This window comes from Rousettus aegyptiacus, unplaced genomic scaffold (genome assembly GCF_014176215.1).
Source record: "Rousettus aegyptiacus isolate mRouAeg1 unplaced genomic scaffold, mRouAeg1.p scaffold_m13_p_6, whole genome shotgun sequence".
NCBI lineage: Eukaryota > Metazoa > Chordata > Mammalia > Chiroptera > Pteropodidae > Rousettus > Rousettus aegyptiacus.
Genome location: NW_023416309.1, coordinates 76477263 through 76502720, shown reverse-complemented (window position 1 = coordinate 76502720; position 25458 = coordinate 76477263). Strand labels below are relative to the sequence as shown.

The 25458-nt window shown below is 50.7% G+C and overlaps 3 protein-coding genes across 6 annotated transcripts; 1 reads left to right on the top strand and 2 right to left on the bottom strand.

Moving 5' to 3' along the window:
* Nucleotides 1-727: 727 nt before the first annotated feature.
* On the bottom strand, nucleotides 728-5574 carry TAX1BP3 (Tax1 binding protein 3). The gene is made up of 4 exons (XM_016138860.2): nucleotides 5433-5574; nucleotides 2520-2639; nucleotides 2036-2113; nucleotides 728-1733 (listed from the first exon to the last, which is right to left on the bottom strand). Exons 1-4 carry the CDS (start codon nucleotides 5469-5471, stop codon nucleotides 1596-1598), a joined length of 375 nt encoding a protein of 124 aa, XP_015994346.1. The 5' UTR covers nucleotides 5472-5574; the 3' UTR covers nucleotides 728-1595.
* Nucleotides 5575-5670: 96 nt separating this feature from the next.
* On the top strand, nucleotides 5671-6594 carry EMC6 (ER membrane protein complex subunit 6). The gene is made up of 2 exons (XM_016138861.2): nucleotides 5671-5846; nucleotides 6037-6594. The coding sequence occupies exon 2, from the start codon at nucleotides 6075-6077 to the stop codon at nucleotides 6405-6407; it is 333 nt and encodes a 110-aa protein (XP_015994347.1). The 5' UTR covers nucleotides 5671-5846; nucleotides 6037-6074; the 3' UTR covers nucleotides 6408-6594.
* Nucleotides 6595-8466: 1872 nt separating this feature from the next.
* P2RX5 (purinergic receptor P2X 5) lies at nucleotides 8467-24406 on the bottom strand. 4 transcript variants are annotated; one of them, XM_016138850.2, is made up of 12 exons: nucleotides 23888-24406; nucleotides 20226-20376; nucleotides 19541-19612; nucleotides 19174-19249; nucleotides 18991-19087; nucleotides 18632-18712; nucleotides 18179-18317; nucleotides 17456-17592; nucleotides 16869-16962; nucleotides 16666-16731; nucleotides 14336-14418; nucleotides 8467-11902 (listed from the first exon to the last, which is right to left on the bottom strand). In XM_016138850.2, exons 1-12 carry the CDS (start codon nucleotides 24022-24024, stop codon nucleotides 11833-11835), a joined length of 1203 nt encoding a protein of 400 aa, XP_015994336.2. In that variant the 5' UTR covers nucleotides 24025-24406; the 3' UTR covers nucleotides 8467-11832. The 4 variants fall into 4 exon arrangements, with proteins under 4 accessions (XP_015994336.2, XP_015994337.2, XP_015994335.2 ...); XM_016138851.2 differs by having other exon boundaries at nucleotides 8467-14418; nucleotides 16881-16962; XM_016138849.2 differs by having other exon boundaries at nucleotides 8467-14418; nucleotides 23888-24405.
* Between the last annotated feature and the right edge of the window lie 1052 nt (nucleotides 24407-25458).

Genomic DNA, 25458 nt, shown 5'->3' with positions numbered 1-25458 from the left:
GTCGGGGCAGGATAAGGTCTTTAAGGGCACACCACCACTGGGAGTTGAGGGATGTCTGATTTTCCCAGATTCTTCTTCTATCCAGTTTTAATATCAAAGAATTTAGGATCTTGTTTCCACAAAGCAGAGATGGCAGCCTGACCAAATGCACACACCTGTTTTATTTGTGCCACCCAGTGTGTTACCAGATGTCACATTTTAAAAAATGGAATATTTCAAAAATCTGACAAGAAAATGAAAATCTGATTTGGCAGTAGGTCCATGAGTGGCAACAATTCCTAGAGCTGGTAGTGTAGCCAATGGTAGGCCAGGCAGAGGCCCCAGAGCTCTTCAGCTCACCCCATCTTGTCAGATGGCAGACCTTGGAAATATCTGAGGTTACATCCCTGACTGTGATGGACTGAATGCTCTTAAGAACCTTAGGGGAGTGGGGAGGCGGGGGGTGGGGGGGGTGGATATTTCTCCTGTGAGTCCTTTGGTGTTCAAGAGACCCCACCATGATTGGGGCTAAGACCAGGTTCACAAGGGAAGTTGGGGGCTCCCTGCTGCACTGCCAGGCTCCCACATAGTCCCATAGATATGGCCTGACCAAGCAATGTCAGGTGAGCCTAGGAATAATGGGGCTTCATCGCCGAGTAGCTGGGGACAGGTCAGCAGCCTTACAGCCAAAATTCTCCCTAATCCATCCCTAAACACCCCAATCCCATGCCTCAGCAAAGACTCCCTGTGTGTTCCAGCACTGTTTATTGGGCACAAGATGTCAGGTGTCAGGTGGCATCATACTGCCCCAAATCCACAGTAACCAAAGTAAGGTTTGTTGACTTCCTAAGAGTTGTTCCCAGATGTGAATTAGTAAGCTAAATTCAAAAGTAGAGTTGGCATCTCCAAATAGTAAGATAAAAATGCTTTGTATCAAAGTTGTGATTAAAAAATACAGAAGTTAAACCCACAGGCAAGGAGGAAAATGGCAATCCTGAGAACTGCCCAAAAATGTCAGCCTTGAACCTCATCTAAATCCTGTAAGCAGGTAAACCCTGGGGAGGCCAGCACCCCTTAGGGGAGTGGGGGTGCAATGGGTGAACCATGAGCCTGCTTGGCTTCCATCCTGGTGAAACTTCATAGTGTCTCTGGCATTGTGTTGAGTCCCTGCTGGGCAACACAGGGAAAAGCATGGGACACAGGCACTTTGGAGCTGAGACACGAGGGCAGGGCTGAGCCCTGCAGGCAGGGCAAAGTGTGGGAAAGGCTGACACCCCCTGGCATTTTCCAGCTTTGTGGTGGGGCCCACTGCTCGCCTGAGCACTGCTGACACCAGGCGGCCGGGTCTGGAGGCCAAGCCTGTGGTCACTACAGACTGACTACTCAGCCCCAGGCTATTATTTCCAATCCTGTGTCCAAGGGAGACAGCTGATCCCAGAGCCTCAGGCCACTGGTAGGCGAGGTGAAGAAAAGCCAGGTCAGACTCCTGGGACCAGCTCTTGCCCTTCTGAGTAGGAGCGCAGCGCTCAGCAGAAGTCGGGATGAGGGGCAGACAGCGTGGAAGTAGTGTCACTGTACAGAGGTGGGCTGGCATGAGTCGGGACGTTGGTGGGCTGCTAGGACAACATGGACTGCTGCACAGCCTTCTGCAGTGATTGGCGTGTGACCAGCAGGCGCACCACCTCCTCTGAGCGTTTGGTGAGCCGCTTCCGGGCCTGGTCGTGTGTGACCATGGTCATGTCCCAACCGTTCACCTGGCCCAAGGAGAGAATACAGCCACCTCAGCTTCTCACCCTCTGGGATCTGGAAGCAAGAAGGCCTTTGTGTGGCCTAGGTCACCCAACCAGGCCCCCAAGCTGATGTCCCCAGGATGGGGGATGCCAGGTGACACAGAAGAACTAGCCAGCTTCCTCTAAGAGCAACACCAGCATGGGCTCCAAAATGGCTTCGGTGAGTCTCCCAGGTGCCCTGGGATGCAGGGGTAGCCCCATCCCTACCCAAGTGCTTCATACCCTCTGACCCAAACCTTGTTTTCCTCCTTCGGGACATCTGTTACCTGCATGATCTTGTCTCCAATCTGCAGCCCAGCAATTTCAGCAGGGCCTCCTTCAGATACCCGTGTGACGTAAATGCCCTGGAAAAAGACAGCCCTGATCAAGCTCTGGGTTCACTAGACTAGCCCCTTATTCACAGAGCAAAGCTAAGCACAGCATACTTCCAGCCAGCTATCTGTCTATCCCTGTACTGAGCCTCCTCCCAGCACAGGCTGTTTGTGCCAAGACAGCCAAGGGGACAGCAGGCTGCCCCACGGATGCTCCAGTCTCTGCTGCTCCTGGGCTCTGTCTGAGCAGACCTTCCTAGGGCTCGGAGGCCCACTCCTCACCCCCACCCCTATTTATTCCCACCAGATCATTTCTTGAACCTTCTTAGAAATGTTTGAGAGAGGTGAGCTCTCCTTCGCAAAGGCCCAGGAAAGAAGAGACCCACCATCTCAGGCCTCTGTGCCCTACAGTGAGACCCCAGGACGATGGTCCCCTCACCTTGTCTGTCTTATCTTCTGAGAAAGGATTCTGAGAGGGATCCTGGTCAATCCCACCTCCAATGCTGAAGCCAAGAATTAAGTTCTCACCTTGACGAAGCTTGTGAATTTCAACTCTTTGCTGGCAAAGAAAAAAAAATGAGTTTGAGGTGAGTGGGTATGTGGAAAACAAATATGATCTGTGTCTCCCACAGCAGTCTCTGGCTGCTGGAACAGTTCAGCCATGCCAAGAGGGTAGGGCCCATGGCCCTCTGCAGAAATCCAGAAGGTCACCAACCTGGGAGGCTGGGGGCTGAGATCCAGAACTCACCCACATCAACCCATCCACACAACCCTCTGTCCCAACTTCTCCCTGCTTCCTCTGTGTCAGGCACCAGCCTTAGTCAACATGTGCTCAAGAGCTAGGGTGCTGTGGCTGCTGTGGATGGAGCTTATGTTACAAGGCAGGAGGGATCGGGCCCTGAAAAATAATGCAGGTACCTTGCTGAGGCAGCTCAGATTGCTGAGCCAGCCCTGTCAAGGGCAAGATAGGAGATGTTCAGGAAAAGATGATCAAATGCACACAGAAAAGAGTGGAAGGGTTGTCCTGGCCCAGGGAACAGGAACAGCGGCTTGAAGGTGCTGTAGACAAATGTTCATGAGGATGGTATGTACAGTGTGGGACCAGAACTGAGAGATGAGATGAGGCCGCAAGTGTGAGGCTGCGGCCAGATCATGAAGGCTGTGAAACGCAGGCCTAAGAGACTGGCCCCAAGGGAGAAGGCTTCTGCCTAATCCCCAGGTCCTACTCTCGTACAGTGTAGGGGGTGGAGGAGAGCCCTAGGGTTCTTCCACCATGCTCTGGGGCTGTGGTCAACTGTGTCAGGCTCCTTTCAAAGTCCTCAGCAGGCATGCCCCCCAGTCACCAGATGCTGGGAACCAGACCAGATCCTCCCCGCCCCCCAAAAGTTGAGTTTTAACAGGAAGAAGAAAAAATGAAAAGTGACTTGATCTAGGCCTAAGGGGCTTCACAAAGGAGGGATCATTTGTACCAGACTTTGACTCTGGGCCCACTGGAGTTCTCAGGAGTTGGTAAGTAGGGCTGGTCATGGTCAGGTTTGATGCTAGAATGACCACTCAGGCAATCAGTAGGGGAACGGACCTCTCGGAGGTGAGATGTAGAGGTCAAGGAACATGAGCTACTTCAAAAGTGACATTGACAGACTTGGCAGATAGGAATCAAGAGAAGCACCTGGTCTGGCTGAACACAACCATCTCTCAGATGGGGACTCTGGAGGAGAAGGACATGTTGAATTTAAGTTCCAGGAGCCATCCAAGCAGGTATCCAGAAGGTAGATGGGCCTATGGAGCCAGAGTTTGGAGAAGCCAAAATGTTTTAACATTCTTAAAATGTTAACTACATGAAGAGAGGATAGGGGCCAGGGAAGAAGTCTCTCCCACCCCAGTCCAAGACACAAGAGGGAGAGAGAGGCCAAATCCCACCTACCATGTTCAGATTTGTGTTAGAAGAATTGGGAGGTCATGGTCCTACAGCCTTGAGGAAGGCCCGGGGGACTATCCATGACATAAGAAAGGAGCAGGAAGCATGGCTGAGGTCCTCATGCTCAAAGTGTGAGCAACTCCAGGCCTGCTCCACCTCCTCCAACACATAACTTTTTCACACCTTTGACTCACACTCAAGGATGGGCTTGAAGACAAGGCCCTGTCACTGATCTACTGGGTGAGGTCAGGCAGGTCACTACCTGCTCTCTGGCTCCTCACCTGCACCCATTTTTTTTCCAGCTAAGAAGCAACCTGGCCCCTTTTCCCTGGGGCAGCAAGGATCTGGAAAAGTCAGGCTGGACAGCCCTCAGCAAATCCAGCAATGTTTCCTCCTAGCCCAGACCCAAGCTAGAGCTCTGAGCTCACCCTCACATGCCACCTTATCAGTGGCTTCATGCCACACCCATCTGAGATAATGCAGGAGCTCCCAGCAAAACCATCTGAGATAATGCAGCCAGTCCCATGACCCCATGGCTGAGACTTTCACCGAACTCATTGCCTGCCCAGTAGGCATTTCTTCTCAGAGATCTGGGTCCTTCCTGAGGAGTTCTTTATATGACTAGACCTCTTTAGGACTCACAACCCACCCCCCACTCCCGCTCTGCGGTAGAATTGACCTCCAGGTCCCATTCAGCTGTGGCATTGGCGTCTGGGTCTAACGTCCCAGCCTCCTTTCCTCTCTTTGATTATTCTAATAGCACCTGATACCCAAGACAAGCCAAGGGGAAGAACAAGGGTCCTGAGCTGATCTCAAAGGTTCCCCTCAGGCACCAAATGACAGGCAGGGAAACTAGACTTTGCCCCAAGGGATGGGGATTCAGGAAAAGTCCCGAGCCAAATGTATGAGCGGGCAGTGGTGAGAGTCCGAAGTAGCAAGGCTGGATATGAGGTGGGGAAAGGGACTGCTACACAGGTCCCAGCCACCACCACCCCTCAAATCTCCCTTTGGGCGGCAGCGCCGACTGAAGTGGAGGAAGCACTTCCTCATTCCAGTGGCTGCGACTCATGGACATCCTGGCCGGCGCCCGCCCCCCGCGGCTACCCAGCTGGGATCACAGGCCCAGGAAGGCTCTGGACAATTTCCCAGACTTCCACAGCCGGGCCTTTCTCCTCAGTGCTCCCCGCCCCAGCCAGCTAAAAGAAGTCCAACGCCGCTGCAGCAGTGCATGGAGACTAGCCCTGGTCCAGGGTCTCGGGAGGCTCTTGGGTTCCAGGATTCCCTTTTGCAGGCTGAGTCGATCGTGGTTGGACCGGAGACCGGAGCCCTGGCCGCGGATTTGCAGGAGCTCGAAGCTTTGTCAACCAGTTTGTCAACCAGTTGGCAAAGTGGGAGCAAGCCAAGAAGTGAGGGAGCCCGCGCGAGCGTACTCACCACTACGGCAGTGACTGGCTGGCCCGGGATGTAGGACATCTCGACTCGAATCCGGTAACCTAGAATGGGTCAGCGAAGCCCGCAGCGAAAACCGGGTGGCCGCGCCCTCTGGTTAACAAAGGCCGCCCGGTTTGGCACGCCCTCTCATGAATAGTTAACAAATCCCCGGCCAATCACCAGCCGGAGCGCTGTTTGGCTTTCGGAAGTCCCAGAGTGTGCGTAGTAAAGCGATGACGGGGTGAGGCGTGCGTGGGGCTCCCATGGCGCATGCGCTAGAGAGCGGAAGCGCAGTCTCAGCCCATGCGCAGCCTGGGACCTCCCAGCAGCCTCCAGAGCAAGATGGCGTTGCGGGAATCTCTTTACCAGGCAGTTTGAGAGAAACGCCAGGTGACTGTGTCCGCCGCTGCGTTCCAGGTAACCTGGTGTGCCTGGGCGGGGAATGCTGATGTGCTATCGCTCTTCCCCACCCGCGGCTTGCCCAAGCACTCAGGCTTCTCAGCATCTTTTGAAAGTTCGAGACCCAAGAGCGGTGCGAGGGGGAGGGGCGGCGCGAACCCAACTAGCCAAGGTCCGGACGCCACATGTAACTTGATTTTCTCCGCAGCTCCGCGAGAAAGCAGAGGCTGAGCCCCGACGGGTGCGATGGCCGCTGTGGTGGCCAAGCGGGAAGGGCCGCCGTTCATCAGCGAGGCAGCTGTGCGGGGTAACGCCGCGGTCCTGGATTACTGCCGGACCTCTGTGTCAGCGCTGTCGGGGGCCACGGCCGGTATCCTCGGCCTCACCGGCCTCTATGGCTTCATTTTTTACCTGCTTGCCTCCATTCTGCTCTCCCTGCTCTTAATTCTCAAGGCAGGAAGGAGGTGGAACAAATATTTTAAATCACGAAGACCTCTCTTTACAGGAGGTCTCATCGGAGGCCTCTTCACCTACGTCCTGTTCTGGACATTCCTCTATGGCATGGTGCACGTCTACTGAAATGGGGACAGGGATGACTTTTGAAAAAAAACAGATTGGGAAGACTTGCCAGAAGTTAACAACGTGTAGACTTACTTAGTTTTTAAATTGTTGAATTCGTTGCTTGTTCTGTAACGTTATCAATAACTTATATCCGAAGACGAAGAGCCTGTAAGTTTCTTCAGATTAAATGAAGCGTGAGACACTTCATGGAGTTTTTTCCTACCTTCTGTCGTGGGTACAGAATCGCTAAGTTTTGACTGCCGAAGAGCTGTGACTGAGCCTTAGCCTTCTATAATTTCCTTACATATTTACTCTAGGGCCTAAATATGGAGAGATTTTATGGTTAACAGCCTAAGAACTAATAACAGTTAATATTAAGTGAGCTCTATATGCCAGGCATTGTGCCTTGACCTTTTACACCCATTATCATTTAATTCTAGCAATATTCTTATGGAGTAGATGTGATCATTGTCCCCCATTGATGAACCTAAGGCTGCAGAAGAGGCATAGCTGAGAAAAGGCAGAGCCAGGATTCAAACACAGGTCTTCTCAATTGCTCTTGCTTTATTAGCTGAGTGTACTTATCAGAGCCCAGCCTTCCACTAACCACTGCTTTAAGTATGAATGGTGGTGGTTCAGTTTCATTTCCCCTAGTTACAACTAGCTGTCATTTTCATTTAAAAAATAAATTCAGGCTCTTTTCTAGAATATGTGTAATGAAAATCAAACAGCATTTTAAGCTAAACTTTGGGCTTATCTAGAGCGTAAATGCGTTTGTTTATATGCTACTCGGTGATCCCTTGTTAAGAGGATTATCTTACAATAAAATGCATATTTTAAATGAGAACTAAATATCGCATTAGTTATAGTAATGAACATGTTGCTCATATAGTTTATAGTCTAACTGGGAAGACCAGCATTACCTAATTTCACAAATATTTAAATTATGCTAAGTGCCATGAAGAGAGTACATAGGAACCCCAAACTGAACCTAGGTTGCTAGGTGAGGGTCAAGAAAGATTTCTTTGAGGAAATAACATTAGAGACCAAGAGGTTGAATAACAGCCAAGTAAAGTGTTTAGAAGGGGGTACTTGCAAGAAGGCACGTGTGTGAGAGCCAATAGGCAGAAAGGAGTTTGGCTTGTATCTGGAGAATTAGAGAAGAAGCCATGAGGTAGACCTGGACCATCTTGTAGAAGGCCACATTGGAGAGTTTGACCTTGATTCTAAGAGTAACTGGGGAAAGCCCTTGGAAGTTTTAGTCAGGGGTAATGTGATCAGATTTGGATTTTTTTTTTTTTTTTTTAAGAGTCTTCTAGATCAGAAGGGGATCTGAAAGCTCGAATCCAAGCCCCCTTTTACAGGCAGTAGGTGGCCCATGGCTAATAACGGAAAAGGATCTGGGACCCAGGGCTCCCGAATCCCATTTTGGAATTTTAGACTAAATGCTGGCACACAAATCAGCTGAGGCCACACCTTTGCCTTCCTCTCCCAGTGACTTCTTCTGAACACCTCTGACCACAACTGAAGATGCTCACATTCGTGGTTTTGCACCTTCTCTCCCAACCTCCCCCAATCATCTCTCATGGCCACCTCTGAGTGGGAAGGGAGGGTCCATTCCTGATGTGGACTGAGGAGGAAGAAACAGTGGGTCCTACTTGATGTGGGGATAAGTGAGCTTAACCAGTCCTCTGTTGATAGGCAGTAAGATTGTTTGAAATGTTCACTTTTATAAAAAAAATATGGCAATGACTATCTTCATGTCTGTATTGGTTTGAGGGAATTTATATGCTAGAGCAGAAGATTAAAAACTTAATTCCAAATGCTCGTCAGATTTTTATCAGATTACACTCATTGAATGAAAAGTGCCAGTTTTATCAGTGCCTTCCTAGTCTTGTAATGTTTACTCATTTAAAGAGTTTTTATTTTCATTTTAATTTTTTTACAAGATAGTAAGGAACGTAATACATTGCTCACTAATTATTTCTGTGTCTGCCTCTTTTGGTCTCACATTTTCCTCTAAAACATGAGGCAACCATGAAGACACGAAGGAGGAAAAAAATACAACACATTTAAAGTCAAGACCTTTTATTTTACAACCAAATAAAAATGTCAGAATACATATATTGGGCAGGTCCCAGAAAATGTTTGCCATCTTTCCCCTTTAATTCTGTGTACTGGCCTAAGGGAAAACAAACAACTGGAAGAAAGATCTGTCTTTTAGAGAGAGAATTCTTGTGTCCACTGAAGAGTATGCTATAAGGAAAGTTGCATCACTTGGGTAGAGGGCGGTAGGTTGGAACCAAATGGAGCCCTTTTCCATATATATAAGAGGCCATTCTAATTGGGGTGATTTAGGGACTTCAGGGAACTCCAGTCCTTAGCTGGGGTGCTTAGAGACACCTAGAGGAAGTCACATTCCCCCCTCACAACTGGTCCCCAATTGGGGCAGTTAGCCACTCAAAAGAACTGATGGAGTGGCAGGGGCAAAAGGGCAGCTTTGACTGGCAGTCCCTGCATCAAGAGTGGAAGGCCCTTGGCACTTTCATGGCTGGTCCCCATAATGTTATATTGGTATCACCCAATTTATAAATGTACCTTTGACCAGCATCATGGTACTCCCAAGGCATAGAATAACTCAGTCGTTAGGAAAATAACTAGGTAGATGGCTTTAGGCCAGGGCCTGAACATGAGCATAGACAATTCATGTGATTCTGGACTGTCAGCTCTTGAGAGGCTGCCACTGCTTCTGATAAGGCAGCCAGCACTGAGAGAAAGGGGCTTTCCTAAGTTTGAAAGGAGCTCACGTCCCACTTCTTGCCATTTCAAAGCTAGTTTCTACAAGATTAATGAGCCTCCCACTCATGCACCAAGATTATGAAAAAAAAAACACAAAGAAGGAGCAGGAGGCTGTGCAAAGGCAAGGAAACTTTGGCAGTGTGCAACACTATCCAGAAGCTGTAATAGGAGTCACTAAGTTGAATAAGTATGCTATGGCAGTGAAGTTTAATGGAGCAATTCTTAAAGTTGATGAAAAGAAAGCCTCACAAAACCAGCACCAGTCTTTATCCAGTTCCTGGGTTGCTCATTCTCATGTCGAGGGATTTCTTTTACATTTGTAATTCCTGTACCTGGAATGCTTCCTCTGTCACCTAGTTAGACTGCTACCAACCTTTCAGTTTTAATTCGTATGTCACTTTCTTGGGTAACCTCTGGCTACTCCATTGAAAACTCAATTCAATCTGTGATTATATGCGTGACCACTGGTTAAGATTCAGCTCCCCTGAAACTAGAAGCACTAGGCCAGGGACTGTTTTTGTGGTGTTTGCCACTGCGTCACCAGCATTTAGTCCAACACCTGACACAATAGGTATTCAATAAATGTTTACTGACTGAATAGTGTAGAAAGACATTTTCATTCCAATATAAAAGAAACAGTACAACTGTTCCTAGGTTTTATGACTACTGCCAAGCAATTCCAAAAACAGGTTAAAATAAACCAGACCAACTTCTGAGCAGCCATGACCCTGCCCTTTTCACTTCCTCCCAAACAAAAGTAACAGATTATCCAATCCAAGGGCTTGCTTTAGTGAGGAAGTGAAACACCATAATGGATCATCCAGATTTTTCACTTTATTTAAAGAGCAGGTGCGTTTGTTGACTGGTTACCAGGCAGCCTGCTTGCCCCGAAGGGTTCCTGTTCTGGGCACCATGACACTCTGCTCCAGTGGCAGACCCTCATCAGAGACCGTTCAGGCCCCTTCTCACCCTCCGCAAAGGTGCCAAGGGAAGGATGCTTACCTTCTCTGTGTGCAGAGAAAAACCAGACTCCTCTGACTCTAAGGAGGCCAGAGAAAGCCCTAGAGTTTACACGGGGACTCCAGACACTGAGAGAAGTGGGGTAGCTAGCTCCCAACCCAATATTTAAGCCTGTTGCATCATGCCCCTTCTGCAGGCTTGGTCTGACATGCAGGTATCAGGATAAGTTCATTTCCTGAGAGGCCAGTAACCAATTGGATTCTCAGCAAAACAAGGGAGCCTCTTGTAATTGGTAACAGGCTGCCTTGGGGAACAGAGGTGGGAGGGAAGCTTTTCACTGTCTATTCTTTTGTACCTTTTACATTTTGAATTATAGGTATTATCTAGTCAAATATTTTAATTTAAATAAATTGAGTGTAATGCTCCTTTCCCTGGGGTGAGGGTGGGCATGGGGAAGGGGTATCCTCTCAGTCGCAAGGTAAACTGTGTAAGTCTGACCTAGAAAATGGCGCTACCCACCAAAGCTGGCCTCTTCCTCCTTTAGAACCAGCTCTGCAGATCTCAACCAGTGCTTCTCAGACTTTAACAATCATCTGGGAATCTTGTTGAAACTCAGGCTCTGATATAGAAGGACAAGGGAGGGGCAGAGACTATACATCTAACAAGCTCCCAGGTGATGCAGATGCTGTTGATCCACGGACCACACTGAGTAGGGAGGCTCTACAGCCACTAAGGGAGAGAAGCAATGGAGTTCTGCAGGGTGGAGTGGGGTAGGGAAGGAGGGGCAGGAGTGAGGGGGTGAAGGACTCCCTAACAGTTTGCACTTGACAAGAACTGTTTGCATTTGCTCAGTGAACACCATCTCATCAGCCCTTTTGGACTCAGCCTTGGAAGAGAGACAGGAAAGCCTAGCAGGGACACCCAACCTTACAGACCGGCAAGAGCCAAACCACAGGCTATGATCTCCCATCATCTGGATAACACACTACGCCCAGAACCTCAAAGGCTGAGCAAGTCTCCTCCCCACCTTACCTAGAAGCCCTTGGAGGCTGCCTCTCCCCTCAAGGGCCAGCACCTCCTGACAAGTCCAGTCCTCTACTGGTTGCCTCTCTGGCCATCTTTAAATTGAATCCCTTGAAGGTAAGGCCAAATGTCTCTTTGGATCTCCAAGATCTCTTTGAGGAACCATCATGCTTTGCAGGGTTTTGTGAGAGTCTCAGGCTGGAGGAAGGCCAGAGTGGCTGAGCCTGGCTGTGATGTTTGTTGGCCCTGGAGGGAATTCTGTGTGTGTTCCTCTCTCTAAGGGCCAGGTCAGCATCTCATTTAAGCATCTCTTGGATAGGGCCCAGCCCACAGCAAAAATGTTTACTGCATGTATGAATGGATTAATGTCCAACTAGGTTCTCAGAAAAAATTAAAAACATTGTAGTATCACTCAGGCTCCTGGCCTTCCCTCTTCCCTCTCCAGGGTCTCCTCTTCTAGATCTGAGCTACTCTGGCCACTGGGAGGCTCTGCCACACACACACAACAAAAAGCTTGTAGCAAGATCCCAAAACGCAGGACAGAGGGCTGTGCCTGGAAGTCCCTGTCCTAAGCAGACACAAAGGCGATTCTTCCCACTTGAGAGCTGCAGCAGTTCTGCCCCCAAGGTCTTCACCAAATCTGCTCAGCCAATACCTCTGGCTATGCCTCCACTGTCTGCAGGTTCTGAAACTGTTCCACATTCACCTTTCCATTTCCCTGGTGGCCAGACCTGTGTGTGGGTGGGTGGAGGACACACAGAGGGCTCAGAGGATGGTTAGGAACTCTATGGACAGAGACAGCCTCCCTAAAGGCAGACTCTACCTGCAGCATCCTCTCACTGGCAGCACCGCAGGCAGGCGGAGCATTCACAGGGAGTGGCAGCAAAGACACGTGATTCTCAGGCCAAGGCCTCTGGAGCTGCCCCAGCAATGAGCAGCAGCCACTGCGGTGGCGGCTCAAGCCTCTCACAACAAGTCAGGCTGTGCCGAGACCAGCAGGACGGCCATTCTTCCCTCTCACAGACTGATGAGCTCAGGCAAGCACCTAACAAGCGTTAGTTCAGGAAGCACGTGGGGGCTGCTGGGTGCTGGGCCTACCTCAGAGCCCCAGCCCCAGCTGCTGCAGCCCCATCAACTTCTCCAACACTCTTCCCTCACTCCTCTCCATCCTTTGTCCTTCCTCTCTGTCCCAGTCCATTACTCACCCCTTTCCTGCCCAGGCACAGCTCTTGGTTGGAGTCTGCTAGTCCCTGAGTCAGCAATGAATGAAAGGTAGGGGCTGGAGAAAAGTCTGCCCTAGGCCAATAAACTCCTCCTGGAGAGTCACAGAACCCTAGCCTGACAGCAACCTGGGCCCCTGTGTGCAGCCCCCACTGGGGAAAAAAAAAAAAAAAGGAAAACAGAACCCCAAAAGAGCCAGACCTATGCTCAAGGGCACATAGGGAGGCAGAGGCAGGGCGAGTCTGAAGGCTACCTCCTGACAGCCCAGGGCACCCTTCCACACCAGGCTGAGGTCTCATCGGCAGAACAAGCCAGGATGCCCAGGACAGCTCAGCATAGGGCAGCCCACCAACCAGCTGTTAGTACAGCCACCACCCTCCAGAGCTAGGGCAGCTCCCGAATTTCTACATCAAGAGGTGCTTAGGGAAGGCATGGTGGGGGCAGGGCTTATAAGTCAAATAACCTGGTGGAGAAGAACTGGATTCTAGGGACGCACGGCCTGTGTTCAAGCCCCAACTCTGCTATTTATTAGCTGTGTGACGAGTAAACTACTTAACCTTTCTGTGCCTCAGTTTCCTCATTAGTAGAATAGGGAATGTTAATGTCTCCCTTATTAAAGTTGCCGAAATAAGTTCATACATACAAATTGCTCAGAGCAGTGCTGGGCAGAGAGTAAGTCTGAGTAAGTGACAGTACTATTGTCTTAACACCAGGATAGCACAGCAAACAGACTGCATTGTGGTTACTTAGGGGTACTAGGGAGCTAATGAGGATCATGGAGGGGCTAAAGACCACCAGCACCCCTCCTCCCAGAATCCAGCTTGGATGAGCTCTCCTGTGTCATGGACATCCTGCCTTGTGCCCAGGTCACCACAGAGCAGGGACCAGAGTAGTCTGCTCCAGGGGATACCAGAATACACAGCCATTCTCCTGGTTGCCGCCTTCGTCCTGTGCTCAGCAGCCCAGGCTCCTCCACTGCATCCTCAGCCTCTGAGTTCCTATCATGCTAAGAGGACTCTGCTCACAGGGTGAGGACCTCCAGGTCCCTGGGCAGGACTTGCCGTTAACCCTGACCTGTGCAGCCTGGCCTCCCCCTAGGAATGGTGAGGGCAGGCCCTGCAGACCTACTTGCCCTGCAAGGGGCACCCCTCTTCCTCTAATAGCTCAGGGGGCACCAGTGCAGTCAGGGCTCAGAGTTCAGCCTATGAACCAGAGCTGGGGTTCAAGCCAGGCGAATGATATGGGCTTACCCTCCAACTGCTGTCCCAAGGTATAGTGGGGCTGAGGGAACAACTTCATACCTATCTGGAGCCCACCACCTGCAATTCCCCATTCTCACCCCAGCTCATCCCGAAAGCCTTCCCAAGGGCTGGGCCAGAGCTCCTTCCCCTCTCTATCTGCCCACTCGTATTGTGCTCTGAATACACACACACACCCCCGCCAAGCCCACAGCCCAAGAGAGCCTGGAAATAGGCTCCAATAGTAAAAAATAAATAAATAAATTTTAAAAAGTTACTTTTTTTTTCCCTTACCACTCCAGCTTCCTTCAGCCCCAGCCCATCAGGACCACCAGGTCCAAGAATCCTAAAATTTAAGTGCCGGAAGGCACTTTATGTAAACCAATTCTCATTTCACAAAGAGAAACTAAGGCCCAAGGAGGCCTGGGATTTGTCCAAGCCTGGAAACCAAGTCTCCTGCCCACAGTCTGTGGTGGCCTTTTCTTCTGCTGGCTGCTCTGTGACAGAGTCCAGTTCTGTAGGGCATAAACTCTGAGCAATCCACCTTCCTGGACCTTGCAGGGGAGCTCCCATGTTCAGCCCTGCTGCCACACCCTGAGCACCTCCATCCCCCCAAGGCAAAGGTCCTAAGCCAGGGAGGGGGCAGCTGACTGAGGTGTCTCCACAGGGCTCCCCTCAGGCTGCTGGGGCGGAAGCATGACTGACCTCGCCTCCTCATATTTCTTGTTGCGGTAAAAATGGCTCTTTTTGATGAAGTAGATGAGTACCAGGTCGCAGACGAAAGACCCCTGCAAAAGAGTTGAGGTCCCTGACTCAGCACCCTTGACTTCTGGAGAGCCTCCAGCCACCTGACACATACTACACCCAGTTTGAGCCTTCAACAATCCCTAAACAGGGCATCATTGTCCCCATTTCGTAGATGGAGAAACTGAATTCAGAAAGAGGCACCTTTGTTTAAGGCCACAAAGCAGGTCCATGGTAGAGCCCAGGGTAGCCCGGAGCCCATCTGATCCCTCAGGCCAAGCACCTCCCACACTTGACCCTGACCCCATCAAATATCTCTTTAACAAATTTTGGCTGAGCATTCACTACATGCCAGATACTACAAAGGGATGCAGGGAAGATTAAGACAATGAGACCCTCTGGTACAGGAGACAAGCATATAAATTATGACACAGAGTGACATGTCCTATAATGGGGAGAGGAACAGGGGGAGCAGAGAGAAGACCGAACTTTACTCAACCAGAGAAGGGACCTCTGGGCTGAGTCCTGAGGGCTGAATAGGAGTTCGTACAAAGCAACATTTAAAAAATCTCAGGAAGGGCATTGCAGAGGTAGGTACAAGCTTGTCACTCTTGGGAAATTCAACAGGGCTTGTCAGGCAAGAGATAGAGACACTTCTGGAGAAGTGGATGGGACCAGCCTGTAAAGATTTGAGGCATTGGTCCAAACTCTTTAGGGGGAGGCACTGAGGGCTTTGAATGGGGGCAGTACACAGTCGGAATTGGGGTATCTTAGAGAGATCCCTCTGGTAGTCATTGTGAGAAATGGGTTGGAGGGAATCGGAACAATAGCGGTGGTCATGGAAAGATGAGGAGGCCTGAGCTAACCCAGTTGGGACCCACTGACACCAGAGCCTGCGTGCTTCAGACCAGAGCGCGCTGCGCAAATGCCCATCTGTTCCACCAGAGGGCGACTCCACCCAAGCACAGAGGGGAGGAGAGGGGTTTCCTAAAAGTCTGAGTAGAGGTTGGGGGAGGAAAGGGGACTGCTCAGGTGAAACCGGTCCTCTAACCCTGGGCCCTGCGCACCTCTTTTTTTCTCGTAGATTCCAAAAATGTTATTTATCAATTCCTTGTTCCACAGAGAAGAGGCAGAATCCAGCTGTATACAGGGTTTCTCAACTGTGGCTTACCCCACCCAGCCTCTGCGACATTTCCCATCACCTTCATTTTACAGGTATGTCTACCCCATGGCCTGTGTTCCAAGTTTACCCACATCATGAGAAAGTGATGAGGGAAGGTGGCCCCTCTCTAAGAGAGTACCATATGCAAATGTATGAGCCTCTCTAATAATGGCTGTTTGCTGTGAAGAGTCGTCATTTGGGCTCACATTCCTGTATTGATCACCTCTCAGGAGCATGGCCTCTTTGAGTCCTGCTACAGGACACAGTGCTCCTGGTCTCAATAAAAAGTCCACCCCGAGTCCTGCGAGAAGCCTCCAGTGGGGCTGCTGTGGCCACCCAGGCAGAGAGGAAGGAGGGAAGAGGCTGCTGGAAACTTTGGCAAGAGGCTATGCTGGGATGGGTGCAAGCCATCAGGGAGTCACTCACTGACTCCCACATCTTTGAAAAACTTCTAGGAAAACAAAGGGGTATGACATTCAGAGGAAACCTCTCCCTGATCTCCAGCCACTACCTCCTCTCCTGTGAGCTTCTCTGGGCCCAGCCGACACGACATATCTGAGGGAAGACTACAAGGCTGACGACCTGGCCTCTCAATGGGGGTGATTTTGCCCCCCAGGGGACATTTGGTAATGTCTGGAGGCATTTTGGTTGTCACAACCATGGGAGAAGGTACTGCTGCATCTAGTGGGTGCAGACAGGGGTGCTGCCGAACACCCTCCAATGTGCAGGACACTCCCACAAAACTAATTATATGGCCCATGACATCAACTAAGCCATGGTTAAGAAACCCTGTATACACCTGGATCCTGCCTCCTCTTAGGAAAAGTGAGGATGAGGTTTAAGAAGTTCAAGGGATGATATAGGATCCCAGAGAATCCCAGCTCCAGAGCAGCAGGCAAATGCCCTCTGCCCCTGGAAAAAGAAATTTGGGTAATCACTGCCCTCTGGAGGCAGTGGGCAGGGATTGAAGTCCCAGAAACCCCTCTTTACTTACTATCTGTGCTCACTTGCCAGCTCTCACTCTTTCTGTGGCATTGGGACAGCTTCCCTGGGGTGGTGCCCCTCCCCCCCAAATCCCACCCCCACTGGTGCTCAGAGCGTAAAGGGAAAGGAGGGGAGAGGTACTCACAACACCCATGAGCGCCACCCCTGAGGCCACGTTGATGATTGTGGGGATGATACTGAACTTCCCTGCCTGGAGCAGAGATAAGGCAGGGTGAGGGAGGCAGGGTGGACAGTAGGATCCCCAGGGACTCCAACCAGAGACCTCCCAACATGCCCACCCCATCCTGGACCTGCCCAGCCTCCACATGGGAAATGCAGCTCACATACCCTGCCATTTACCATGACATCAAAGCGGATCCCGTAGGCTTTCATCAGGGTGCGGAATTCCACCCCAGCTTCATTTCGATAATATTTGGCAAACCTGGGGAGACACAGCCCAGGGGAGATCTCAGCCTGGCTGGACCTTCCCTGTTTGGTAACACAGACAAGGCTGCCTGGAAATTTATAAGCACCCCCATTATCTCGCTTACAGCAGCCTCGGGAGAGGTTGCAGACCCTCTTGCTGACATTATGCTAAAGATTCGTCTAGATTCTCAAAGTCATTGCCAGACATTCCCCAAGAGACAAGAGGTTTCCCACTATATGCTGGACCAACCCGGAGCCACCCAAGCACTGATGGAGCCGATCTGGCAGAGAAGTCAAGCCTTGGAGTCACAGCAAGCCCAGAGCAATGACAGAGCCCCCTGTACTCTCCCAGAAGCCCTCCCAGCAACTGTCCCTTACTCCTCATCTGTCTCTCCCTGCACCTCCCATTCTGACACCCATCCCCAGGAAGCGGTGTCATAGTGCTGGCACCCAGGAAAGGACACAAAATACGGGTTGAGTCATAAAGCAGCAGGCCTAGCCCCATTTACCTGAAGTTGTACCCGGAAGAGACAGAGTTTCCCGGAAATTTGCTGTCCAGACGGCTAAAATAATAGCGGGGGTTGCATTCAGAAGGAGCTTTATCAAGATCACAGTCCCACTCAATCTGAATTCCTATTACACCGCCCTTGATGAAAAAGAGACAAGAATCAGTTCAAAGAACTTTTTGAAGATGGACAGAAGTCACAGACGAGCTCTTCATGGAGAGCTGCACAAAACAGGCAGGTGTTCAGGCCAGGGGCCGGGCGGGCTGGAGCGTCCTTCCAGGAGGAGGTGGAAAGCCCAGAGTTCTTCCCCACCTCTGGAGTAGCTGAGAAAAGCGTGTTGCTGACAGTCCCAGCCCATCTCCTCCTGCCTCATGCTTCAGAGAATAAGAGAAACACAGGGGTGAGTGTGTACTACAGGTAGTTGCCTTACACAGAGCCAGGATGTGCCAGTGGGGCTCCTTCCAGCTCAGTTTTAGCTGATGCCCCAGGGACTAAGAACCAAAGAGTAGGTTGCTGAGTGTGCCCCTCACTGAGTGCCCAAACGGCGAGGGCAGGCTCAGCTATTTCTGTGTCACAGCTAATTCTGAAAACAAAGAGTCTCCAGGGCAGGTGACTTTGAAGGGCCACCCCACCCATGGGCCCCGCCTATACACCCACTCCTCATTACTGAACCCAGGCCCAGAGCCCTTAGGCCCAGGGAGGGCTCCCTGAGCACACATCACCCACCTGCAGGGCTATCTCCTGGAAGTTGCTCCCAGTCCAGTTGACCACAGACCCCAGTCGGAAGATGGGGCAGTAGGGGTTCTTGGGGCCAAACTGACAGGACTTCAGGAAATTTCTGTCTTTGGTGTCCTGCACATTGGTCCTGGGTGGAGGCCGTGAGCAGCCAATGAAATGAAGGCAGACTTGCTGTTTTCAGGCTAGAAAGTGGACCTGACTCCGGAGTCATGGGGCCCCTCTCCCGGCCCAGGCTGAGTCCCTGACTTCAGCCCATCTACTCAAGTCCTGACCACTTCCCACACTGACATCCTACTACATTCAAGAACAGAGCCCCACCCCCACAGCAAGGGCACCCCAGCTCCCCAAGAGGTTCATTTCTGTCTTTGGTGTCACACGAGCCCACACACAGCCCCCAGGAAGGCCCCACCCCTGGATCCCCAGTTGCCAAGCCACACATACTTGAAGAAGTTGAATTTGGGGAAACGAATGAAGTTCTTTATGTAAATGGTAAAATCTTCAGCCTTGCCCAAGAGTGGCTTCCTAAAACCAAGCCAGGACAGCCTGTTCAGGAAGGCCCACCCTGCCCCAGTCCCCTCTATGTCCCCCCCAGGCCTGTGGTAGAGCCAAGGACTGCCTGTTCCCCTGGGTCCCCTGGAGTCTAAGCCAAGAACAGTTAATTTGTTCTTGTTGGGTAGTGCTCAGGCCTTGTGGTGTGTCCTCAGATTGAGGATCCCAGAGTGGATGTGTCTCTACCATCAGGCTGGGACCCACAGACAGGACTGTGTGACTCCTAAGGGTCAGGATCCACAGCTACTCACTCTGGCCTGGACTTTGTCTCCACTGGGCACCAGGCGAAGATCTCGCAGGTGCCCCTTTGCATGTTCCCTGCTCGCAGGCAGCGGCCAGTCCTCACTCCTGCAGGGGCGGGACAGGGACAATGCCAGGAGCCTCCCAGCTCCAAGCCCTCTTCTGCCCCCAGCCCTGGCCACTCCAGGCCTCACCATTTCCAGTCATAACAGGCTCCCCAGGAGGGCAGTCGCTGTCCTCATAGCACATGGCGTTAGGAATGCTTTCACTCTACCAGAAGAGAAAGGGCACCTAGGTGGAGGGTTCCCCTGCAGCGATCCCAGATCAGAGCCAGATCCTACCCCAGGAGTTAGAACAGGGGTTCCTCTTCTTCCTGGGGCCACACACCCTTTGAGAACCCGCTCCTCCCACCCCAATCAAAAAATGCAGATACATGCACCAGTGCACACATGCCCCAGGGCCCTTGGAGGAGAAGGAGACACCTGCTTCTGGAGAAGAGTAAACCCCAACCACTGCGGGCGGCTCTCCCGCGCCCCATCCCAGCTCTGTGCCAAGTCAAACCTCAGCACAGGTTTCCTGCCGCTGGTTGGGGGTCACGATCAGGTTGGTGATGATGAAGAAGACGTTCTCTCCCTGGAGAACAAGAGATGGGTTAAGGAACCTCCTCCTGACCTTTTGGGAACCCTCCTTCCCGGGGCTGTCTAGCAGGGGTGGGATCTCTGCATGGGTGTTGAGGACAATGGGGCCTCAAGATCAGCGGGTCCCACCCATCAGCCCACTGACCTCAGAGTCCCTGAGTAGATGTCCTTTGATAGGTCCCTTCCAGGCCCACAACCCCAATCTGCCCCTGCCCCACAAATCCCTATTCTGAGCTTAGCCCCTGGGGTCCAAATCCAGATCTGGGAGGAGAAGGAACAGTGATGGGGCAGCTCAGGCCCTGGCCCAGGTAGATTGTGAACCAGCCAGGGAGCTAATACAAGGGATTCACACTGACCTGGAAATTCTCTGAGCCCCACTTGGTCTCAACAGGCTCAGGGTTTGTTGAGAACAGAACAGTGTCATGAGGCACAGTCAAAGAGGGTAGGAGTTTGGAGGGCGGGGAAGGATCTGGACAGGGTCTCTATTTACAAGCCCTGGCAGCTGTTCTGGGCCAAGGGAAACAGTGGATGAAGATCCCTGGGTCCCCAAGCAGCTTCCCATGTGACCCATCCCAGCTAGGCCCTGTCAGCTCCGGTAGGGCTCAGACCTGGGGTGGGATGACGTAGTCAGCAACATCCCAGAGCCGCTCCCCAAGCTCCGAGGTGTTGGTGAAGGTCACGCCCTTGACTTTGGTGATGATGCTGCTCTGTAGGGAGGTGTCGACGTCTTGGTAACCCTTCTTCACCAGGAACACCCATCTGTGGGGAGGAGCCAGCAAGGTGAGCATCAGCCCATCTGTGGGGAGGAGCCAGGTGCTGCCCTCAGGGAAGTTTCCCCAGGCTCGGAGTGGAGTGGGGCAGGGTGGGACTCCACCTTTCCCACCAGCTTCTGGGCAGTCACAATTCCCAGTGCTGCCTGAAGCACTGTCCTGCAAGTAGCAGAGGTGACAAGCATACCCAGAGGTGAGAGCATGCTGGGCTAGGCTGGCCAAAACCTGCTCATCCTTGCACTGACCATAGACCATATAACATTGGGCAAGCCAATGAACTCTGGGGGTTAACACAAGATAACAGAGGCTCGATCCAGGGGAGTGAGGAGGGTTAAAGGACATGGTGAATAACCTAAAACCAACCATGAGGAGACCTCAGACAAACCCAAACTAAGAGGCAATCTACACAATTAGAGTGCAAACTTTCGTATTCTTTAACATCCAAACACAAGCAACAAAAGAAAAAACAGATAAGTTGGACTTCACCAAAATTAAGAACTTTTAAGCATCAAAAGATACTATTAAAAAAGTAAAAAGATAAACCGCAGAATGAGAAAAAATATTTGAGAATTATATAACTGGTAAGGGTCTTGTGCCCAGAATACATAAAGAAGCCTTACAACTCAACAATAAAGACAAATAGTCCACTTTAAAATGAGCCAAGGATCTGAACAGACATTTCTCCAAAAGAGATACACAAGTAGCCATTAAGCACATGAAAAGATGCTCAGCATCAATAGTCATTAGGGAAATAAATTAAATCAAAACCACAATGGGATACACTTCACACCCAATAAGGTGGCTATAATTTTTTTTTAAATGAGACATAACAGACGTTGGTGAGGATGTAGAGGAATTGGCACTAGAGATGGGAATGTAAAATAGTGTAGCTGCTGTAAATAAATCTGTCTATTCTTCAAAAGGTTATCATATGACCCAGCGATTCTACTCCTATTTGTATACTTTAGAGAACTGAAAACATATGTTTACACAAAAACTTGTACATGAATGTTCTTAACAGCATCATTCATAATAGCCCAAAAGCAGAAACAATCCAAATGTCCATCAACCCAGGAGCAGTGAACAAAATGTGGTAAGTCCATACAATGAGATATTATTCAGCCGTAAAAGGACTAAAGTACTGACACATGCTACAACATGGACAAACCTGGAAAATATTATGCTAAAGGAAAGAAGCCAGACAAAAATGGTCACATAGTGTATGATTTGATTTATATGAAATGTCCAGAATGGGCAAATCTATAGATACAGAAAGTAGATTAGGGTAGCCAAGGGATGGGGGTGGGGGAGAATTGACTGACCGTTAACAGATACAGGGTTCTTTTGGAGATGATGGAAATATGCTAGAATTAGGTAGTGGTGACAGTGTACAACATTGTGCTTATACTAAAAACCACTGAACTGTATGATTTAAATGGTTAAAATGGTGAATTATATGCTACTTGAATTTTACCTCAACTTAAAAACAATTTTAAAAACATCCCATATTCTTCAAAAAATGTCAACGTCGTGGAATACAAAGAAAGACTCGGGAACAATTCCAGATTAGAGGAGTTTAAGAAGACAGGCAAGGCATGAGCTCAGATTTTCTTTTGTGTAAGATAATTATTAGGACAATTTACAAAAGGTCTATAGCTTAGATGATAATATTTAAATGTTTATTTCCTAATCTTTACACTTGTACTTGGTTAAATAAGAGAATTCCTAATTTTTAAGAAATATACAATGAAGTATAGTGTACACTTCATTGAAGGAGCAAAGGGGCATCAGTCCACTCCTAAACAGGAAAAAAATGGGTGTATATACACACACATGTATACACACACAAAGAAAGAGAAAGACAACACAAATGTATAAAATGTTAACATTTGGGGAATCTAGGTAAGGGTATTAAAAAAATTTTTTGTACTACTCTTGTAACTTTTCTGTATGTCTAAAATTATGTCAGAATACAAAAATATATATATTTTTTAATGAGATGGCACTTTTTTTTAAAGAGATGGTTTAGCATGGTGAATACCTGGCACAGATGAAGAGCTCGATGAATATGACTCATCAACTTATTGCTGGTGTTACTGTTAATGTTAGAGATTGTTCAGGTTAACCTCCCCTTTGGAAAGTTGAGGAAACTGAGGCCAGGACAGGACAGGCATCTGCCTGAGGTCATGCAATGGTGGTGTGGGATACTTCGCAGCTCTCAGGGTGCCAGTAAGAGTTCTCCATATAGCAGGTGCCAGACAGAGTATATCTACCTTCTTCATCTCTGGGGCAGAGCTGGGCCCAAAATTGTCTATCTCTAAGGAACTCTGAGAGGGCTGTGAACCTTAAGCCAAACAGCTATTTTGGTGGGAAAACACTGGGCCTGGCCTGGACAGAAATATTCAGCAAATATTCAAGGAACAACATTCATTCATTCATTCATTCACTCATTCATGTCACACCTATTGCCAAAGCAGTTAGGTGACACAAGGCCCATCCTCATGGCATCCCCAGCCTGGTGAGCAGTCAGACACAGACATTAAGCAAATGATCCACAAAACAAACATATAATTACATTGTGGGAAATTGCATGACATGTGGGAGGGAAAGGAGAGGGAGTTATGGGAGATCCCAGGTCTGAAGTGTTGGTGGGAGCTGCCCAAGTAGAGGAGGAAAGGCACCTCCTAGCTCAGGAACAGCATGTTCAAAGGCCCTCAGGTGGGAGAGCCAAGCTCTTGGCTCCCAGGTGAGGTCAGGCCTGCTCCCCCAGGAGGAGCCTCTGCTCCATCCCCAATCAGGAAGTAGGACAGACTCAACAGCATTTACCGAAGGAGTAAAAGAGGCGCATCTGCATCCTAGTTCTGTGCTGTCATTTCCTCCCTCACCTGTCCTCTCCCTACTCTGGGTGAGGGCTCTGAACAGTGTGCCTGGCTGACCACCCCCAAATTGCTGCCAGCTCCTGCCAGATGGGTGAGGGGGTATGGGCGGGGGCAAAGGGCCACTGGCCAGGACCCCCAGCTGGATACCAGAAAGGCCAGCCACGGGTGGGGTGAGTCGACCAGAGGGACATGCCTGGCTCATGAGTTGTCCTAGCCAGCCGCTTGGCACTGAGCTCAGTGATTATAAATAACCTACCCAGTGTGGGAGGCTCCCGGGGCGACAGCTGCAGCCCAGCCCCCTGCATCCTTGTCCCCTTCCCACAGCCCTAGCACTGGGGCCTCGAGGCCTGGAGGTAGGTGCCCAGGGAAATCTTCATAGATTGAGGAACCAAGAAGTCCCTGCCGCATTTTATTTCCTTCAGAGCGATGTCCCGGGAGTAGAGGGCCCGGTCAGTAACCCACCCCAACCCTTACACCCACGGGCCCAGGGAGGGCCTCCTCCCAAACAGGGTCACAGACCCGAAAACACAGGGAACACCAAGTACATATAGCCAATTTCCGGACCGTGGAGAGGCCACAGCTGCACGCCCCCGCCCTTCCCGCAAGCCCCCGAACACTCACACCACCAGGTAGGTCAGGATGGAGACCTGCAGCAGCCGGTAGAGCAGGCCCACCTTCTTGTTCTTGGCGATGACATACTTCTCGGTCTTATAGTCGAACAGCGACTGGTAGAGCCCCTTGCAGCCAGCTTGCCCCATGGTGCTGTCTCACCTGGGCCTGGGGACCGCGCTGCCACGTGTGCCGCATGGGAACCGCCCCTCGCCTGCCGCCTCCGCGCCTGCGGGGCAACTCGGCCCCCGGCGCCGGCTCCGCGCTGCGGTGGTGGCCCGGTCCCCGACTCCAGCCCGCCTGGAGGGCGGGCGGGCGCCTAGTGCTGCGGGGTGCACAGGGCCGCGGGTTACTGGCAGAGCTGAGAAACCATCGCGGGAAGCTGGACGGGCGCAGCGCCGAGCCGTGGACCGCGACCTTGCCGCTACCTCTTCCTCTTCCCTGAAGTGACACCAGCGGACTGTTTGCCCGACACTGGCCTGGCCAGGCACTCCTGGAAGCCAAGGGACCGCACGTACTCCAGCTGGAGAAGATCGCAGGCGGCGCGGGAGCAGCGAGGAGATGGGAAGAGAGCTCCTTTTAAATCGAATCGCCCCTCCCCCCCCCCATGCCAAAGAAATCCCAGTAGTTCTTCCTATTAAATAGATGAGGGGAAACTGAGGACAGGGGAGGGAGGACCTATAGTACAGGAAGCGGAGATGAAGAGGGGATAAAGAGCATTTATAGGTAAACACAACAGGTTTCTTAGTGTTTCTTGCTCCCTGAGGGAAGCTGGGTGGGACTAACCACTTGACAGACTCATGGCTCCTGTGTCCGCTGTAATCTTTGTAATCGTACAGCAGGAGCTACATGTAGGTGTAAAACCCCACACCCTCTGAGAGGGAATCGGTTGCTAAGCAGGTCCGAGTGCCCACAGCATGAAGAACTCCACCATGTCTGGGGCAGATGGGGTAGGGTGGGGAGACACCGGCAACCAAGGCCCAGGATCAAAAAATAGGACTGCAGAGAGGGCGTGCACCAACTGGTTGAAATGTTCCCAGAGCAAGAGATGGACCTAGTCATGTTCGCTAAGACTGTACCCCTCACATCCGGGGACATTAAATGAGAGGTAGCGGGAGCAGGGATGAGGGAGGGCATCTCAGAGATCAGCCACAGAGGCAGGGCCTTCCCTGTGGGCTCTTTGTGTGTGAGGAGCTGTGCTTGCTCATTTTCTACATCTTGCCATCCTGCCATCAACCAGAAGCAATTCTGCTTCTCTTCCTGGTCTGGCCTTCACAAACAAATGAGAACTTCTTTTTCCTGAACCACAGGCTCTGGGAGTTGGAAGGGACCCTGAAATTCACCAGATGTGATCTTCTTCAAAAGTGAAAGCCCAAGGCAGTAGGTCTCCAGTTTTAGTGCACATGAGAATCATTTGAAAGAAAAATGCAAATTCTGGGCCCTGCCACTAATATTTTCATTTACTAAATCTAGGGCAGGACCTGGGAGTCTGCAGTTTGCTCTCTAACCACCATTTGGGAAGCACAGATCTTCACATCTTCACCTCTTTTCATCAAGTTCAACTCAAATGTCATTTCCTCAAA

Bases quoted from the DNA above. Each gene is read 5' to 3' on its own strand.
- TAX1BP3 (XM_016138860.2), bottom strand. From the start codon at position 5,471: ATGTCCTACATCCCGGGCCAGCCAGTCACTGCCGTAGTG. The intron at 2,640-5,432 runs GTGAGTACGCTC...TTTCTTTGCCAG, and splicing joins AGCCAGTCACTGCCGTAGTG to CAAAGAGTTGAAATTCACAA. The intron at 1,734-2,035 runs GTAACAGATGTC...TCCTTGGGCCAG, and splicing joins TTGGAGACAAGATCATGCAG to GTGAACGGTTGGGACATGAC.
- EMC6 (XM_016138861.2), top strand. From the start codon at position 6,075: ATGGCCGCTGTGGTGGCCAAGCGGGAAGGGCCGCCGTTCATCAGCGAG.
- P2RX5 (XM_016138849.2), bottom strand. From the start codon at position 24,024: ATGGGGCAAGCTGGCTGCAAGGGGCTCTACCAGTCGCTGTTCGACTAT. The intron at 19,088-19,173 runs GTGAGGCCTGGA...CCGCCCCTGCAG, and splicing joins GCCTGTTATGACTGGAAATG to GAGTGAGGACTGGCCGCTGC. The intron at 16,963-17,455 runs GTAAATGGGGCT...GTGTCTCCCCAG, and splicing joins TCTTCCGGGTACAACTTCAG to GTTTGCCAAATATTATCGAA.